The sequence below is a fragment of the Cygnus atratus genome, chromosome 2 (assembly GCF_013377495.2).
Source record: "Cygnus atratus isolate AKBS03 ecotype Queensland, Australia chromosome 2, CAtr_DNAZoo_HiC_assembly, whole genome shotgun sequence".
Taxonomy (NCBI): domain Eukaryota; kingdom Metazoa; phylum Chordata; class Aves; order Anseriformes; family Anatidae; genus Cygnus; species Cygnus atratus.
This window is the reverse complement of record NC_066363.1, coordinates 53,061,488-53,080,004: the sequence shown is the minus strand read 5'-3', so window position 1 is coordinate 53,080,004 and position 18,517 is coordinate 53,061,488. Positions and strand designations below refer to the sequence as shown.

At 46.8% G+C, this 18,517-nt stretch overlaps 1 protein-coding gene across 3 annotated transcripts in view; it reads right to left on the bottom strand.

Moving 5' to 3' along the window:
• The window catches only part of JARID2 (jumonji and AT-rich interaction domain containing 2), a 210,940-nt gene extending 195,346 nt beyond the window's left edge, over nucleotides 1-15,594 (bottom strand). For all 3 annotated transcript variants that reach the window (XM_035549637.2, XM_035549638.2, XM_050708616.1), the window contains exon 1: nucleotides 14,667-15,594. In XM_035549637.2, the coding sequence (XP_035405530.1) occupies nucleotides 14,667-14,711 (45 nt within the window). In that variant the 5' untranslated portion in view covers nucleotides 14,712-15,594. The remainder of the gene's footprint in view (nucleotides 1-14,666) is intronic.
• Nucleotides 15,595-18,517: the final 2,923 nt, after the last annotated feature.

Here is an 18,517-nt window from a genome sequence, read left to right as displayed (position 1 = left end):
GTCAGAGAAACGAATGTCTTATTAGCAGAAACCAAAATTACAGGCAGCAACAACGACAACAAAAAAACAACCTAATTCTTTTCATTTGTGGCATTGTTTCTGTTCCTGGGCCTTTAGTATTATCGGCAGGAAGAAATGAGTAGAAGGGAAGTGGAAGGAAGAGGGAGAGAGAGCAGAAGGTTAAAAAAAAATCAAGAAAAATAAGGGGGGGAATGAACTTCAGGCTCTGTGCCACATTTGGCTAAAATGAAGTAAGACCCAATTGGCAGCTTTTGAATATATGACCCTCCAAAGGCAAGTTGTCAGCTCAGTAACAGTTGAAGGAAATAAATGGACAGCTCTGTACTGTTCTGAAAGTCTTGTGTAATGAAGTTAGTTTCATCTTGGAAGATGGCCAAAAAGCATAAATCAATGAGCAACCAACCTTGTACCACTTCTGTAACAACAGTAATAGTCACCCAAACGCAAGCTGTTTATTAAGTTCTAGTAATATTTGCTCCACACCAGAAAGTTAAGCTGACAATAACAAAGAGACTGGCTGTGCCAAGGGAACTTGGGCAGAGGTAACTTTTCACGAGTGACGATAAAGCAGATCTTCAGCCCAGTCCAGAAAGAGCCAGGCACGTGAGTCTTCCACAGAAAGAACAGCTAAGTTATCCATCTTCTCACCAACACAGAAGGGCTGGGACAGTTTCCTCGGATCAGTATTAGACAAGCCAGGCACTGGGAAGTACCACGGAGTGAAGCAGTACAGCGTTTAGCTCGCCCCGGAGAACTTTCTCCTGCTGTGGCATAAAGCAAGTCTGAAATATGTGAAGACAGCTGAAGTTTTGCAACTGGTGACTCTGAAAGCTGATACCCGTACCTTTGAGAACCTAAAGGAAGACTCATTGAGGAAATTTTCTTCGTTTATCTCTGGGGACTTCCTGCACGAACAAACCACCAAACCGACTGAAATAAATAAATAATTAAAAGCAACGAGACTCGTACAAATGAAAGCAACCTGCGAGATACAGATTTAAAACCATGTTTCTGACAGTTTTATATTCTCTTATCTATGACAGTTTTAGGAGCCCGGATAACCAGTCTGTTACAACCAAGACTCTCTTGACTAGACGCCGTCCACAGTCAGCCAACCTTGGAGATGTTCTTGCAGCCTTTTGTCTCAAATAACGCCGGCTATTCAATCTTCTTTCTTATGTACTTAAAAATGTGTAAGATATTACTTCTTGTTTCAAAGGGCTGCCTCAAGAGATCACCTATTATTTTCTTCTTTTAACTAGAATAGTTTATACATGGGCTTAACATTGTTCATTTGTGTTGAAATTAAACTACGTATTAACTCCCTCGGATTCACTGAGGATCCTTGCTTTCATTGAAGAAGGTGATCTAATCACTGAGAAAGTCAGTGGATTGGAAATTTGGAAAACTATCCTAATACCATTCTTCCACAGAATAATGAGTTTTCAAAGCTGCAGTGCTACACTGCTTTGCTTCAGCTTTGCAATATGTGAGTTCCTGATTAAAATACTGTGTCCTTCTGATGGGAAAAAAAATATCTGGATGTTTGGGGAACATGGAATAAAGGAAGGAAGAAGTAGTGCACAATATGAAGCCATTTAAAGAAAAAGGATAACCTTTCAACCCAGATGCAACTGACTGTTTCGTGGAAACAGAAGAATGGTGATAAATCACCCATAGATAGGATAGTTAAGAGCGAGTACTAGAAAACCTTCAAAAGCCTGCCTGAACAAACATCTTCAAAATCCTCTTCCAAAGACAACAGCATAGTGAGCTGAAGTATATTCTTCCACTGTACAAGATGGAGAAGCACTTCTCTAGGAAGCCATCATGCCTGTTACTGAGGCTGTAAATCAGCTATTTCTGAAAACACGACCACGGCACTATAACTGGGGGAGAAAACCGAAGTAAAAGCAGCAAAAGTATTGCTGAGACGGCAAAAGACAGGGACGGGGGCAGTGGCAGGACCTAACTGGGAACACAGGACAAGCTATCCCCGCCGTGAGCAGGACTCCGACCACGGATACACATCCCTGCCATTTTTCTCACATTATACTAACCTCGGTTTCACAAACTGTGCTGGAGGGCAGGTGAGCTCTCCAGGGCTGAGCACGCTAGGCTCATGCTTCCCTGACAAAGTCCCAGATGTAGCTGCAGTCATGCTTGTAGCGTGCAGGTGATTAAAATGACAACTCTTTGAAGTGCCCCTGAAAAGAGCACATGGGAAGGAGATGGATTCTGCAGAGCTGATAACCAGGAGGTACCTCGGTCAGTACCACAGAGCTACACACAGTCATGCAAGCTAGACGGGGACACAAGGAGGACAGAAGGAAAGAACCAAAGGCAAGTTCAGAAAAAAATCCTTTTTTTTTTTTTTTTTTAATTTCAGAAAAAAAAGAGATGACCACTTTGCTGGGAATCCCTGTGGTCAACTCGCCGCTATTCTGTAGGGGAAAACTGGACATGTATGGACAGGCATGCATGCAGGAACACCGCTCCTCATCCCCTTTGGAGCGGGAAGCAAACCCTAGCAGGAACGGCCCGAACAGTCATTAGGCACCAAGGGTTATTATGCATTAACAGATGGGCTGTCTGTACGGGGAGAAAACGCCAGACTCATCCCTGGCAGGATCTGAGACAAGTTGGTAAAGAAAAGAAATAATAGTTTATCCCTTCGCTCTCCTCCATCCAAATTAGCGAACCAGTAATTTCCAAAATGCCCACAGGGAATTAATTTTACTGCATCCTTGACTGCAAGAGTAATGGGCTTAAAATGACACCACAAAAGGAAGAGGAATCAACAAGGATATAAGAAAAGATGCTTGTGATGGGGAAAAAATGATTACCTACATCATAAACACATTTTCTCCTGCTGGATGATACACCACCAGCCTTCACAGGAGCCAGTTAAAGTAGTATTATAATGAAAATCTAAGTAAGATATAAAGAAATTATATTACCCAGAAGACTTTCAGAGACCATATTTTTCTTAACAAATTTATGCTGAAAATCACATTCACGCTCTCCAGAGCAACAGGGCCTAGAAATCATTAGGACTGGTCTGCCATCCAGCCTGGAAGAAATCCGACCACTGTTAGTTATTTTGGAAGGGCGTACTCGAGGAACTTTTCAGCAGTGGAAACTGTGCACCGATTTATATGGCTTGTCAGTTGTGTCACATAATGCTGCTCTTGACTGAAGGAGCATGTATATCAATGTTTTATAAATAAAAGCTTTAATGTATATGAATTATGAAATTAGCTTTTCCTGAATGCTCACAGCAGCAGGAATTGATTTCCCAAAAGTTCATACAGGCACTGTAAAAAGGGATGAGCAGGGCCACGTTCTACTTTTCCTCCACAGTATTTGCCCAGATGTGCATTACAGTTTGCTGAGCCTTGCATAATGTAAGCAAGCAGCCAGCATTTTCCATAGCCAGCGCTTAAATTGTGCACACAGGCTCGAGAGACAAGTAGAGACAGTGCAATCCCTCCCCTTCCCAAGTATTTCCTATGGAGCTGCCCCCAGAACGAACTGCAGGAACGGCTCCATGCCTCCCCCTTTGGCCCTCAGGAAAAGCAAAAAGATACTGCGACAACAGCTCGCCTCGTTTTCTTGCAAAGGGGTGGCAACAACTTCATTAAGAGCTGATGTCCTCAGACAGCAACATGGATAAAGAAGCCCACTCAGAGAAATACGCACAAGTGAGAGAAAGAAAAGCATGGGACTAAAAACAAAACAACAAAAAAATAGAAGGATAAAAAAACACTGGTACTATACGCATGTGTACATTGTAATGAAGATAAGAGTAACAAAAGAAAAGAACAGTGATTGCATTTAAAGGAAATATTAAGAGAAGACACTGGAAAAGAAAAAGAAACTGTTCACACACACAAATCGAACAGTCAAGACTACATCCAGTAAGGCCACGAAAACCATTAAATGGCTATCACCCTCTTTAAAAAAAAAAAAAAAAAAAAGCTAGCATTCCTGCCTGCAAATACTTAGACACTCTCTTAAACAGGAATGGCAAAATCTCGAGTCCAGAGAAGCACTTCGGCATGTGCTTAACTCGCAAGCTCCAAGTACTTCAATTGACGTCAGTAAGAGTATTCATGTATTTGAGACAGGCACGTGCTGCAGTGCCTTGCCAGATCGAAACCGAGGGTGCAGTTCCACACATGTGTTCCTAAACCACAGCAAAGCCAAAGGGGGGCTTTGTGCCCCACCATCCCCTGAACTGTGCCACTAAAGAGCCTTGGCAGGCTTGCAATAAAACCACGTCATTTAAAGATGAGGAGAGGGAGAGAAAGGAAGAGAATAAAGGCATAATTACTTTTTAAGCCAGATAATTTCGGTGACTGTGTTTCATATGAAGCTCTGTAGTTATACTGGTAGGGGCGAAACACGCTGAGAACTGTATCACACAGGAAAGATCAGTAAAGTCACCAGCGCTGGCTTCAGTGGTGAGAAAAAGACATGTGATGCCACATCCTGATGTTCCTACAGTTAAAGGAAACCTTGTTTTTTGTGGCTTCTCGATTTGGCATGGTTTGGCCTTCTCACACTACTAGGGAACTCGGGGCAAAATACATAATTAGCATGTCAGTTCTCCTGCGCATTCAATAGACTTTTTAACAAGAGAAGCTATCAGAACTTGCTCTGCAGTGGTAAAGCTAAGAAAGCCATGGGAAATTTCCGGAGGAGCTCCCTCTGTAAGCAGGTCTTTGTTGTAGGAAGTAGAAGGGTGCAGTGGCTTCACTTCCATGGGGCACCACGCGTGTCATGTGTGCGTCTGCGTTCACGTGTGTATTCAAAGGCAACCCAAAAGCAAGTACTGTCCCACAAAGAATTCCATTTAGGATGAGTGCTGCTTCTTCTACCACGTTTAACGGTGGGTGGAACTCAGCTTCCAGCAGCACAGCTATATGTTTTATTTTCTTCCTCTTTTTTCTTACGCTGTTCAAGTTTTAAATCGGTCAAATCCTACCTAAGCAAGCATAACATGCAACAACAGCGGTACATTTTTGACCCTTTTCTAACATATTTTAACACTTTGGGAATGATTATGGCACTACCATGACCACACGCCCAGAAATCTTCAGCTTCATTTTCACCAGCATGGCCTAACATCGTTTCAATCTTACTTAATATTCACCAGCAGAAGGACGAGCACAGAAAAATCCATGCCTGAACAATGCTTAAAATAGACAAGGACTGCTAATTTTGTTTGCTAGGAAATAAAACGTGTACCTCGTCTCCTATTTAGTCATCGTTTCACAGCCCACTTAACCTCACGCTGCTGCTCACAGAAGCGATCCAACCACTCCCTTGCCACTCCATTTGCGTCCCTGCAACACCTTCTCCAGCCCAAGCACTTTTACAGCTACATCACGAACTGCAACATTAAGCAAATCCACATTAAAAGTCAACCGCATTTCGCCGGTTTGTTCTTAACCTGGACAAATTCCCAACCTGCGACAGGAGCTACCGCCTGGCATAAATGCTGGCCGGCAGAAGAGAGGGGGAACAGCCAGAGGCTAAACCACTTCTTGCAGCACAGTGCTGGTTTAATGTGATCATAAAGTCACGGCATTAGGCAGATTTAGCATTTTTAGCATTAATGGCCTCCACGTTAGCGAGACTGTCACCCAAGACAACATACAAAAGCTTCGCACAGGACTTTCCCAGCATGGATGGGGAGAAGAGGGGAGCAGAACAGGGCAGCTCCTCTCTACAGATACTTATTTTTGTAGGTTTTACTGGTTCAAGGCGTCACTGACAGAGTTGAAGACAGAAAAAGCCAGCTTCAAAATTATTTGCCATTAGGATGACCATTATTTCTTCCACGCCATAAATAATTCACGAGCAACAGTTACTGTAACATGCTGTAACTCCAGCTTCTAAGGAACAGGGAGCCTCTTGTCTTACAAAGTGATATTACTGTCCCCGTTGCATGTTGAACAACCAACAAAAGATTAACATTGGTAAAAGCTTTTCTAACTTAGCATAAAGGTCTCAGTAGCAGAAAAACTACCTCCTTCTTACAGTCTTGAGTTTAGTACAGCTTTTAATAAATGATTAGAGGAAATGCTATTCCAACAGATTAACTTCTGCTTTGTATCTGAAAATGAAAGGGATGTTCCCCGGTCTCAGAAAGCCAGCCCGCACGACGGCAATAGGCCATGAGAATTTCATCATTATCACCACGCACCCAGAAGGAAAACGAGTGCCTATCAAGCCAGAAAACCACATCTCGGGCGTCCATCTATGTCACCCTTCTAAGGAAAACATTCACGTTAGGGCCGGTCGTTTGGGAGGTCACCCAAACACGAACTGCATATAACATGAGCTCAGCTATCAGTCAGCTTTGCAAACAATAATAGCTAATGCTCTTTTTATTTGGCTTTGAGTTTTGTAAACTCAAAGTCTGGACCAAGTTTTGTATCACTCAAACCAAAACAGAAGCAGAGCTATTTTTTTTCAGCTCGAGTTGAGCTAAGAAGTTAATTGATCTGGCATACGTGCAGGGCTGAATATTTGTATTATAGGGTTTTCTGCATGCACGCTGCAGCTGAGAGATTTGGCTTACAACTTCGATGTACCAAAAAGAACTCAGTGGGACAAAGTCGCTGAAAGTAATAACCGTGAAATAAAAAAGGTGAGAAAGAACGAAGCATATCCCTTCTCTAAATCACCCTTACTCTGCCTAACAGGCACCTTATAAAAAGGGGAGGAAAAAAAAGAAAAAAGAAAAAAAAAAAACCACCACAAACATATGGTGGCAGCCTGCAGCAACTTAAAACTCTAAATGCAATTTCTAGACTATGCACTTTTGGGGCATAAAGATTTCCCGTATGAGAACAGCATAAAAAGTGATATGCTAAATGAAACAACTAATTAAAATAATGATAAGCATCTCATCAAAGCAAAACTCTGGGCAGACTCTTGCCTAAGACTCGTGGTTTCTGTCCACTTTATTAGTAGCGACCTCAAAAAATATTCCGTGTGTTGCAATGCGCTCGACTTACATGCTTTACACCTTCGAGTTCCTGTTTGTATTTCTTAAAAACACGGCTAGAAAATCATTACTCGTTGTTTCAGTGGAGTTCCCAGGGGAAACTGAACTCCTGACACTGAGGAGCCTCAAAAGCTTGCTGTCTTGGTTGGACTCCCCAAAATGCAGCGTGACTAGCAGGATGCCTCGTGACAGACTGAGGTTTACTCAAAGCAGTAGCAGATTTTTTTATTTTTATTTTTTTTTATCCAGAAGAATACAAAGCACAGTCCTCAGAGGGAAAAGAAAAGTCTCTCTTCTCCCCCAAACACAAATGTGGGAAAGGGCAGAGAAGACAGCCCTGCTCTTGTGGGCAGTGAAGGAGAAAAACGTCGACGTGCCAGTACACGACACAGCCCAGAAATATTGGGGAGCGCATACCTCTACCCCCTCGCATAAATCTGTTTTAAATCTATTTTTAAAATAGGCACATAGCTGATTTCCATATGCACATTGTTGAAACAGCTGATAGTTGCTCCAAATTCACTCCCATTGTTCTTAATTTAAAAGCACGCACTGCTTCAGAACTAATCTGCAAGTACAGCTAAAAATGAATTGCTTGTAATATACAGTCATCCTAACTTGGCTCAGACAACGCAGTATCAAAGTGCAAAACTAAGATTAGTAGATTATGTCAGAATGAGCTCCCATGGTTTATTCTTGAACTTTACAAATATCGTTAGCCAGTCATCATAGCATGTGCGTGCCAAAACACGCTAATCTCCTGCAAGCATCGCGTCACGCAAAAGATGTCAGACCAGCAAGGCGAGCTCGAAGAACTGAAAGCAGAACGCAGGGACGCGAATACCACAAGCCCTCCTGGAGCACTGCAGCACGCCACACTTTCTCAACTCGGTTCTTTTTATTTGCATTTCTTCTAGCCTTTAGGAAGTAAAAGCAACGCAGTGACAGCCACAGATCCAGGGCTGCATTTCTGCAGAGCAAATCGAGGGAAGAACTGGCCAGAAAAGACCTCAGTACAGGTTTACCATTTTCTTCTAATTGCATTTTTTAATCGCACAAATGAGCTCCTTTTCACGTCTGATTGAAGGAGGCTTTGTTCCCCCAGATAAATTTGCGGGATATGGCTTCTGACACTTCAGTCTGGGATGCGACATTTGCTGCAGAAATGCTGGAACAGTTTAAGATGCCACTCTTCCGTACGTGAACCGGTGGAACGATTTCCACGTGAGCGTTTTTTTTTTTTTTTCTTTGCTCCTGTGCTCAGCCAAGCTGGTGCATCTGAAGAGCTTCCCGCAGCAGCATAAATTAAGCTGATAAACTTTGCACAGGAGCAGATGGGGAACACTCGCACGATCTGTCTGCTCGCGGACCAGGGAGCCGCAGCCTGGAGCCCAGAGCCCCGAGACGCGGCTTTAGGCACGGCAACACACGGCCACTGACTGCGGCCACTCTCCTATGGCAAGTTTGGCAGCGGCATTTCACATCTTTGGACCCTGCATCTGCATAAAGAAGTGACTGACGAACAAAAAGCACACACGGAAGGGAAGGAGAGCCAGAGTATTTTCAAACAAGTCCTCCTCACGCCTGTAATTAAAGGGCTTACTCCTTTCCCACAGCCCACTGCTGGACATACCAGGCCTCTGCTGGCTTGCCGAAGGAACAACGTCAGAACAGGATGTCATTACACGAGGGAAAGTGTGAAACCCGAGCAAGTGAAACGACAAATGGTTTAAAACCTTGCACCTACTGATTCATTGAGAAAACGTTTCTGCGACAGGCTGCAAGAAACCCACCCCAACAAATGAAAGCCTAGAGTTCCCAAATAAAACCTCCCCGTTAAAAACCAACACGGACCACATCCAATATTCCCACTAGTAGCGAGCCAGCAAAACAACCCATCAAAGATCCAAGAGAACACCAAATACATTTTGGCAAGCGTATTATTTCCTGTATCTGAATTTCAGCACCAAGCACTCGTCACATGCTAGACCTGAATTTTACAAGCATTTTGCAGCTTTTAACTTTTCTAGTGGCTTCCTACCACTTAAGAATGCCCTAAATAAAAAATGGTAGTAAGTGCAAAAAGTATATGCGTATCATATCCCATTTTCTACTTTACTTTTTACTTATACTCCAGGTATCTCTTATCCTTTTCTCTAAAGAAAGCCCTAACAACAGGTTAAGGGGCCTTGCATTGAAGGTTAAGAGCTAAATCGTTAAAGCCGTTCACTTTTGGCCAAGAGAATAGGGACATTCAGGGCCATCAACATCAGGAAACATTTAAGGGAAGTTCAGGTTTGGCAACACTAAAATTTGCATTATTAGACTTGAAAGTTAATGTCCCGTTAATCTTACACAGAGGCAGTCAAATCCATCAGCACTATTGTTTTCAGACTGTCTGCCCACTACAGCAAACAATGCATCATTTACACTTGGTTTACATTTATAGTTGGGAAGAAAGCCATGCAAAGGACTAGGGGGAAAAAACAGAATGTTTAAAATGCAAATTTGGATTTTGCAGCAATGCATGTATTCCTCTGCAAATTCCACATCTGTTAAATCACACAAAAGCTGAGTGTTGTAATAAAAAAAAATAGTAATAATAAATGTCTCTGCTTTTCCCTCCCCTACATTAAAATTACCTTTAAGCCTTCCTTTCACTCGAATACTGCAAACTATAAACTTTAGAAATGAAAGCAGCTGGTGTTTCCCCCCTCCATCCCCAAGTTCAAGTTGATTGAATTCAGTCACCATACAATATAAAAGGGAAAGAAAAGAAAAAAAAAAAAAAGCACTTCCCTCCTCCTCAAGAACTTTCAGTTATGTTCAAACTAGGAAATATCCTAGTTTGAAATGGGCATAAACAAAATACGAATTTTAAACCTGGAGTCTCTTTAGCTTCAGTCTATGAGATTTTAAGTGACCTACTTTATGTAATACTCCCACAGCTGAGTCATCACAGTATCAACTGGTCTCTATCAGCTGCAGGGTGTGATCATCACTTTAAAAAAAAATCAAGTATCCATGCTGAAATACAACTTTTTTCTTTTTTTTTAATTCTGTTAAAAATACACTGGTAATCTCACAGTCCAGAACATAATGGGGGGGGGGGGGAAGCCTTGAAGAAAGTTTGAACCACATCAAGTAGTCTCTGTATAGCAGATGCCATGCCTAATAGCAAGCGCCTGTAAGCTACACGACAAAATATTGGACCAGGCTGCAGAAACAATGATTAGTTCCTTCTCTGCCACTGTTACAGTACGTAGCTTCAGGCAAGTAATTTGGACTTCTTTCTGTTTCATCAAACAATAAAATGGAGGGAATGCTACTACATTAGAAAATGAGCTGACGTTTATACCACCCTTTAACATGCATAACATTAACAGTTATTTTACATCTACAGAAAAGGAAGGGGTAATATATTTTTAATACTGGCTTAGTAGGCCTCATAAGAGAAGGTGAGAGTGCTTAATGAACATTAGAAACTCTTCATAGGGGCCTTGATTCATTATAATTCATTCTGGACAGCATCCTACGCAGAATTCTGGCTCACGGTCTGTTGGAGTGAATGGGAGTCCATTAGTATCTCAGTGCAAGGCATTTGTTGATAGCAAGAAGTAAATATTCATTAAAAAAAAAAGATTGGAATTACTAGTTTCTAGTTACGTGCCGTCATGCCACTCAGCATAAAGCTGCAGTCTCAACAGACCAGGAGGAGGTTAAGAGGAATGCAAACTCTCAAGAGAGGCTAGCATCCATACACTAGTTGCCTAAGTTATGTATACAGAAAAAAAAAAAAAAAAAAAAAAAAAGGAGCTCAGCACACTACATTGCTGGAACAGGTACAACGCTGGAACTGTCACCACCAGCCTGAAAAAGACCCAGCACAAGAAAGCTCCAGAAGGCTACCCGAAATAAAACGCAAGGCACACTGAATCATACCACCCCTGCCGTCACCCAGCAGCGGCTTTACAGGATGTCTTGTAGGAGCTGGCCCTACTCACAACGCCCCTCAGCGCGGGGCAGGGAAACGGGGTGCTGGGGGGTGAGAAATGAGGGAACCCCACTGTGCACTAGGCAAGGCCAGGCAACGGGGTGAGTCTGAAGCCGTGGGGTGCACAAAATGTCCCCTCCCCAGGAGGTGCTGCTGTCACCATTCCCCCGGCTCCCTGGGGTGCCTCAGCACCAGGGCCTGAGCACCCACAGGGCCTCGCTCGCGTGCCCGACCCCATGGCAGCGCTGCGGGGTGGCCGCCAAGTTTCACGACAGGCACAACCAACGAGGCAGTCTCTGGCCTGCTGCTCGCAGCGACCTCAAAGGCATCGTTGGGAGGGATTTTAACACACGCAACGCTTCGAGGCGCCACTACCAACGAGGGGGGGGGAGGCTCTCCGCAGGCCGTCCTGAGGGGACCCACGTCCCCTCACGGCACCTCCGCGGGGAGGAGAAGGTGTCACGCGAGGCGACGGCAGTGACGTTGCTCCTTAATCGTGTTTCACCATCTGCTACCCTGGCAGAGCTGTGCAGGTATTTTGGGACAGTGATCCAGACCCGATACACCAAGACCTGAACCGGGAAGAAGAGAAGACGTGCTCTCTGACAGCACGAAAACGGGCAGAAAAACACACACCTGTGAAATTACGCTCGAGACTTCAAAGGTTTTCATTTAAGAACTATTAATTCCAAGCGCATACTGAATGCAGTCTGGCTTCTCGGGCGATGCTTTACAAAGCTGTCAGTTTTCTGACGCTTGAGCCAAAAGGCAATATTTGATATGTAAAGATGTTTGAGAAGGAGGAGGATAAAGTGAGAAGCAAGATTTGAATGAGTCAGCCATAGCTCTTTTAAAAATTAAGCAATAGCGTTTTTAAAGAGCGGGTGGGGGGGAAGATGCATATGCGGATTTCCTCATTCCTGGGTTATCAGTTGCGAAGATAATGCAAAGTTTTGGGGAACTTTTAATTACCGCTACTCACGAAGCAGCGAGTGGAGCCACACGACAGCTGCCCACGGCACGCGGGCTTCACCCCATTGTTCTCGTTACCTTTTTGCTTTCAGAACTCGTTTCAAGAGCGCTGGAAAGCAAAAAGCCCGAGCAGGCTTTGCTCGAGAGCAAGACGGCGGCCTGCAGCTACCCAAATGTCCCGACGATGGGGATGTGCCACCGAGGCGGGATGTTGTTTTGGAGGAGCCGGAGGGGACTGCTCGCCCCAGAACTGGCGCACCAGGGGGCTGTCATGTGTGGGTACCCCCATCTACCCCACTCGGTGCTGTCTCCATGCAGTGCCAGGTGAACTGTTGTCGTGCTCCATGGCCCCCACACAGCTCCCAACTCCCAGCAGCCCACCTCCCCTCCCCGGCCATCCCGGGGGGCTTCTGTGCTGAGCCCCAGGGGGTGCGAGACCAAAGGATATACAGTGCCCCACGGGGATATGGTTTAGGGAGGGGGCCAGCCTGTCCCTGGGGAAGGTGGACTGGGGGTGTGGGAGGATTGGTGGGCTGGCTACACCTTCCTCTGGGTGGGCAGACAACAACAGGCATGGCACGGCACGGCACGGCACGGCCAGGGGGAAGGCGCCACGCGTGTCACGCCAAGCAAGGCAGGCATGAGACCAGGCGGGGCGGGGGCTGCTGGCACCATGGCCCCCTCGCCGCAACCAGCCGTGCCACGCCGTGCCATGACATAGCATACCATGCCGTGCCGTGCCGTGCCATACCACACCACGCCACCCCACACCTGCCCACCTGGGGCCGCCACCCCCCCCCCCCCACCCCGCTCTTAGCCCCGGGGCCTCCCCCCGCCCCCGCCCCGCCTGTGACGTCACGCGCGGGCCGAGGCGGCGGAGCGCTCGCACGGCGCGCAGGCCCTTCCCTTTGTGACGTCACGGGCGCGGGGCGAACCTGGCCGGGCGGCGGCGGCGCGGTGGCGGCGGTGTCGGTGTCCGGCGGGGCTCCCGGCGCGGCCCCGGATACCTGTTGCTGCCGGAGGGCCCCGGCGCCGCCGTGAAGGCCGGGGGGGCAGGGGAAGGGGGGGGGGGGGGGGAAGCAATAGTAAAAGAAGAACGATAAGGATAAGGCGAAATGAAATGATGATACGGAATAAAATGGGATGAAAAAAATAAAAATTAGGAAAAAAAAAAAAAAAACGGGGGGGGCGAAGTTGCATCGCGGGAGCACGCCCGCGGCGCGCTGTCCCCGTGTCCTGCCCCGGCATTGTCCGCCCCCGCCGGGCCGGGGGAGTTTGGGGCGAACCCTCCTTTATCCCCCTCCCCAGCCCCGTTCGCACCGCGGTGTCCCCTCCCCTAAAGCCGGGCGCCGCTTTTGTCTGGGCGCCCCCCGCGCCTCGGGGCAGAGTTTCCCCCCCGCACGCCCGATCCCGTAGCTGCAGCCCGGCGGCTCCGGGCTCCCCGTCCCTCTGCAATGCGGATGTATTTTAATTCCAAAAGCCGGCCCCGGGGTGCCCGGCTGCCGCCTAGCACCACGTCCCCCCCCCTTCCTTCCCCGCAGCGCCCGGCGGGGGGTCCAAAACCCACCCACCCATCCCCCTTATTTATATTTTTTTTTCCTTTTTTTTTTTTTTTTTTTTTTAATTTTTGGGAATGCACAGAACAGCAGCAGGGGGAAGTGTCCCGAAGGTCACCCGCCCTGCACGGAAACGCACGTACGGCCCCCGCCGACAACCACGGGCGCCGGCGACACGTACGATATAAACTGCAACTTTTAAAGTGTCGCAGCAAACACACCCTAAAGCGACTGTGTCTGTGTGTGTCTGTGTGTCCCCCCGCCCCAAAACGCCACGCCGAAACGCAGGATTTTTCCAACGTGCAGATAAAAATCGCGATTCGGTCTGCTGCATATTCGCCTAATCCCCCCTCGCTTTTTTTTTTTTTTTGCCTTTTTTCCAAACGAAAAGAAAAAACTCCCCTATGCCAATCAAAACGCAACTGGAGCACGAACAAAAATTCCTCCCCCCCCCCCCCCCACGTCCACGCACATTTCTCCCCTTTAAAGGAGCAGACAATCGCGAAGGATCGGCCGGATTAAAAATAAATTAATTAATTTAAAAAAAAAAAAATGAAGCAGAAGCGGAGAGCCCGGGCTGCGGCTCCTTCTCCCAAATATTTTTCTCCGAGCCATTTTCCCGTGTGGCACGGCACGGCACGCCACGGCCACCGGCAGCAAGTTGCAGCAGGCTCCGGGCTGGAGCACCCATGGGTGGCCGGGAGAAGCCGGCGGCACGGCGCTGGCAGCCGCCGTCTCGTTGCATCCCCCCCGCGGCAGCCCCCCGAGCTCCCCGCCTTTCATCGAAAACTAGATGATGATTGTGTCATTTGAGGTCAATACATTTGTTCAGCGGGGGAACCGCGAGGCACAGGCTGGTTTTATAACCCGGCTGGATGGAAGGCTTCCCCGGGAAAAGGGGGCCTCTGAAACTCCCCCACCACACCACAGGAAAAAAAAAAGAAAGAAAACAACAACAACAACAACAACGCACAAAACCCCAAACAAATCCAGCATTACATTTCTTTTAAAAACCGTATAGCCGCAGAATTAGCTATAAACTTGACATTCACTGCCATTTCCTAAAATTGGGAGTCAAATGATATATGTTATGACCACTTACGTATTTCTTTTGAATTATATTCCTCTTGGGTCTTTCTTTGCTCATTCTGGTATCCAAATTCTGATTGCAAAAGGGGACAATTGCTTCATGAATTAAAGCCGCGACAATTAAAAAAAAAAATACCGAAAAATCCTGGGGGGAGGGGGTTGTTTGTAGTGGTATCTTGTAATCCGACTTTTCTTTCCTCACAATGTGATTCTCCTAGCAATAAATCCGAGGTATGGGGGACGAAAAAAAAAAAAAAAAAGACGAATGCGAAGGAAACAAACAAAAAAAAATTCACTTTAGTGAAACATTATAATGGAAAATTTCCCCCTAAACACAAAAAACGACGCCCTCGATATCCCCTTTTTTCCTTCTCGAGCCACCTAAGCGATCTGCAGGTCCTTAGTGTCAGAGCCGTAGTTACATCTTGGAAAAGGAAAGGGACTGAAGGGAGAAGATAAATAACAAAAATGTTGGAAGTCACGTTGGCGCTGCTGCAGCAGGGAAAAGCAGCAGAGACAACTCCAGCAGCAGCAGCAGCAGCAGCAGCACCAGCAGCAGCTCCAGCAGCAGCAGCAGCAGCAGCAGTGAGGGCTGCACGCACTGTGTGTGTCTCTGCTCCTCCAGCTCCCCCCTAACCAATGAGAACAGCTCTCCGCCAGCAACTTTAAATGGACCTGGGCTGCCTCTTTTTTTTTTTTTTTTTTTTTTTATAATATATATGTCTGCGTGTGTGTGTGCGCGCGTGTATATAGATATATATACAACACACAGGCACACGCACACACAGCCGGGCACCGCTTAGGGCATGCCCACAACTCCCAACCCGCACGCCAGCCGCAGCACCCGGCCCAAGGTCGCCGCTGCGAGCCCTGGGGGGGACTTTGGCGACGGTCCCTGAGCGCAGCACGCTCGGCCTCGCCGCCCTGCCCTGCCCCCTCCCCCTCCCCTCCCCTCCCCTCCCCGCCCCGCTGCCGCCGCCGCCGCCTCCTCTCCTTTCCGCTCCGGCCCTGCGCCCGTCCCCCGGGCTCGGCCGTGCGCCGGGGCCCGCCGGTCGCTGGCAGCACCTGGCCTGGCCGCGGGGCTCCGCGCAGGGCCCGGCAATTGTCCTCGCTCCGCGGGAAAGTTGTAGTTCCCTCGCCACAAAATGGCGGCGCCGGCGAACTACATCTCCCGGCGTGCCTCGCGCTCACCCCCGCCCCCCCCCCCCCCGTGCACCTTCGACCATTGGCTGCTCGGCGAGGAGCAGCACCCCCCCCCCCCCCCCGGCGGTCGGTGGTAGGGGCGGGGGCGGCGCTGAGGGAGGGGGCATGGCGCTGAGGAGGAGGAGGAGGAGGAGGAGGAGGAGGAGGAGGGGGAAGTTTATGGCCGCAAGGGGGGGGGGGAGGCTGCCGGCAGGGCGCCGGGATTGATGTGTCTGGGTCGGGGGAGGGAGCGACCGCACGAAACACGGTCGGCCCCGGTGTCAGCTCGGGACAGGCCGCCTGGTGCGCCCCGGAGGTAGCCTGAGGTCACCACCAGCACTCCTCCTCCTCCTCCTCCTCCTCCTCCTCCTCCTCCTCCTCCTCCTCCCGTCCCACCGGCCCGCAGTGCGTTAGCTCCTGCCCCACACACGGGGGTGGCTGCTGATGCGATTCAGGACCGGAATTTCAATAAAGAGCTATGAGCTGCAAATACTTGTGGTCTTTTTTTGTGTGTGTGTGTGTGTTTTTGTACGCTTTTTTCCACTAGCGCAAAGAGGAGCATGCGGAGTTGCAGAAAGCACAGCAGTTCTGGACAGGGCTTTGCATGGAGATCCAGGGGGAAGGTTAATTGGTGGCTTCCCCGGTGAAGTATCAGGAAGACTCCTGTAGTCAGTGGCCATTTGTGCTTTTCAGTGTAACTCCCTGCAAAGTGTGAGGGAACGTACCTGTACCATAACGCATACAGCTATGTATTGCTTCAAACACGCTGCCATGTTCTCCAAATGCAGTTTATATTCATTCAGCTCTGTAGAATAATACCTCCGCCCCACAGATGAGAAAACTTCTGTGTAAGGCCGTTGAATGACTGTCCTTAAAGTCAGGAGAGATGAAGGCCCAGGAATCGCCAGAACTTCAAGTCATTGGTGGCTCCTAGTCCGCTGCTGTAGCCCATGAGGCCCTCCATCCAGCTTTTCTCGCACAGGTATGCGAACACAGCGTTCTCCATTTACCCTAGAAACAGAACCCAAATGGTGTTTGAAACGCTAAATGGAAAAAATCAAGTTAGGCAATAACTACTTAATTTTCACTTTGCTTCTTTGTGCTTACCCCTAACGATTTTAGGCGCTTTTTCTAGTCTTATTCGTGAAGTAGTTAAGCTGAGAGAAATGACCTTTGCTTTGCCTCATCTAGTATCAAGTTTTTATGGTGATAACTACTTGTGATCAAGGTAATCTTTTGAAGCCTTTACTTTAGGCCTCTTGTAGGAAAATACACATTATTTCAAAGTGTCAGTATGAAGAGAGGTTTTTTGTTCCTTTAAGATGGAAATTTGAGCATTTCTTTTAGTTATGCTGAGCTCTCTGCCCTCACTGTTTTTTATTAAGGTATTTATGTAGCTTGAAGGCCTAGGACATATTTGGAAGAAAACACTTTTGTCTCAGGTTTTCATCAGTTAAGAACGGTGGGTCTGCAACTTTCTTTCTCTAGGAGACATTTCAGAAAACCGTAAGAGGCAAATATTGTATATTTGCTGTATATTTCTAAGTCAACAATTAAGCAAAAGGTTCTTGTAACAAACCTACCTCCCTTTTCTCAAATAGCATAAGGTAGCAAAACCAACTTTTCCTCGTACACACGCTTTGGAGATTACTTTCTGGCTGTTCTTATGTCTTGCTGCTGCTATGTTTGCTACTGGCTTTTGTGCCATGTGTTGAACAAGAGCTAACTGTCAGTGCAAACTAATGAATTTTCTTCTCAAGGCTGGGTGACAGAAACCTTTTGCATAGATTCATGGCTGTATTCATATATGTGCGCTGTGTTAGAGAGCATCATACTATGTATATGCTCAGTATCCTGTTTCTGTGTTGGATCTTTCCCTTCTGTTTTAGCTTGTGCGCATTTTGGAGACTGACCCTTTAAATACTGAGGTTTGACTGGTTTAGAAAATTAATTAAGTTCTGATACAATAGAATTTAGTACTACTAATACTGATGTCAGTATTTGCCATTACAGTAGGTCACTTTCTTTCTTTTTTTTTTTTTTTCTGGAAAGCTTTAATTTTTAATTTGATGGTGAGTTTCATATCCTGGCCACTTTCAACTCTAGTATTTCTTGAAGATAAACATCTTGAAGTGACTAATGTTAACGTGGTAGAGTTTCCTTGTGTGTATCTCATTAATTTTTCCATTGAACATAATTATTTTACTAGGACTTGCATGGAGTTATAAAGGAGCCCAAAACCTGGATTCCTGTGTTTTACAGGTATTTTTTACCACTGTCCAGAATAAACCTTTCCAACAACTCACAGAGAACAGAACAGGCTCAGTGTCCTGAAACATGATAATATAGTTCAAAAGGCTTTGGGATTTCTTGGGGGGAAGGGGAGGTGGAGGTAAAATTGTGGGTTGTTTGCATGAGAATAATTCATTTTATGCATTGTGCATTTGGACTTGTGTATACTAAACATCTCAGGTGCAGTTATCTCCAAGAAATAGGTGAAATGTGGGCACTTTCTAGCACATAAGATAATCTTGTAGTACATAATTCCAGTGAAAAGAGGAAGCTCCGTTGAGAAGGAACCTTGGTGATACCTCTCCAGCTGCTAGAGCTTTCATGATGCTTACCTACTTCACATCTCAACATAGGTAAAATCTCTTTCAGAGGTTGTAGGAAAAGAACATT